The sequence below is a fragment of the Dipodomys ordii genome, unplaced genomic scaffold, assembly GCF_000151885.1.
Source record: "Dipodomys ordii isolate 6190 unplaced genomic scaffold, Dord_2.0 Scaffold160, whole genome shotgun sequence".
Taxonomy (NCBI): Eukaryota; Metazoa; Chordata; class Mammalia; order Rodentia; family Heteromyidae; genus Dipodomys; species Dipodomys ordii.
Window position 1 is genome coordinate 961,836 of NW_012267376.1, and position 1,004 is coordinate 962,839.

Consider the following 1,004-nt stretch of genomic DNA (forward strand, 5'->3'; position numbering starts at 1 on the left):
AGCTCCGCGCGGGCGGCCTCCCCGGGCATGGCCGGGACGTGCGCCCACCCGTCCCTCTTTCCCTGGGCTCCTCAGTCTGTCCGTCTGTCTGTCCGTGCCGCCGCCAGGAGTAGTCTGTGCGGCCACCGCCCCTCAGCTGGGGGGGGGCGAAGATGACGTCAGCACCCGCCCCCCAACCCCCCCCGCGCCCGAACGTGCGCCGGCGCGCCAGGCACTGCGGCGCAGAGGGGGGGGCGCTCCCTCCCCCACCTGTCACGGCCCCCCCCCAGCTGCTAGAGCCAGCGAGAGGGCCTGCAGCGACCCCACCCCGCAGCCTCCCCCCCCACCCCGCCTTTCCCGCGGCTCCCCCCCCCCGCCGAGGGTACCTCGCGTCGGCCGCATCGCCCCGCGGCTGGGAGAGGGCGCGGCGGCGCCAGCCGGGGGTGCTGCGGGGCCTGGGACCGGGACGAAGCACCCTGGCGATGTGGGGCGTGGCGGTGTCGTCTGCCCCCGTGGCCCGCGAGGCGGGGAGGGCGCCGCGGCCCCGCCCATCCCCCCTCTGCCAGGCCCCCATCTGAAAGACGGACTGGAGCCGCGGCCAAGGCGGGAGGGGATTGGCTGGTCCTTGCAGTCGTCGGTCTCCATAGCAACCTCCTCCCGTCTCTCTGGCGACCGGGGATGGAGCTGGTGAGGCACAGCGGGGAAGGCAACCCCAGTGAGCTGGCTGAGGGGACCTCGGGTCCCCCGTAGCTGAGTGATCTGCGCCCCATCCCCACCCGCAGAATCTCCAGATAGAGGAAGGAAGCAGCAGTGCGCCTCCCCCGGTTCTTGGCAGCCACCTCCGCCACACTTCCAGGGATGAGGCCCACCCCTTGCCTTTCCTGAAAAGCTATTGCTTCCACCCAGCTCCTGCTCCGCCCAGGTCCAAAATGCCTCTCCCCCCCACTCCCCCGGTGCCAGGCACCGGAGACAGATGAATGACACATTGTCAGTTCGCGCTTGGGCAGGGAAATCAGAGCAGCCAT

At 71.8% G+C, this 1,004-nt stretch overlaps 1 protein-coding gene across 1 annotated transcript in view; it reads right to left on the reverse strand.

The window, feature by feature from the left end:
• Nucleotides 1-1,004, reverse strand: part of Nacad (NAC alpha domain containing) — an 8,591-nt gene extending 7,587 nt beyond the window's left edge. Inside the window, exons 1-2 of the mRNA XM_013032939.1 lie at nucleotides 756-1,004; nucleotides 366-553 (exon numbers count right to left, since the gene is read on the reverse strand). Coding sequence (XP_012888393.1) covers nucleotides 366-553; nucleotides 756-1,004 — 437 coding nt within the window. The remainder of the gene's footprint in view (nucleotides 1-365; nucleotides 554-755) is intronic.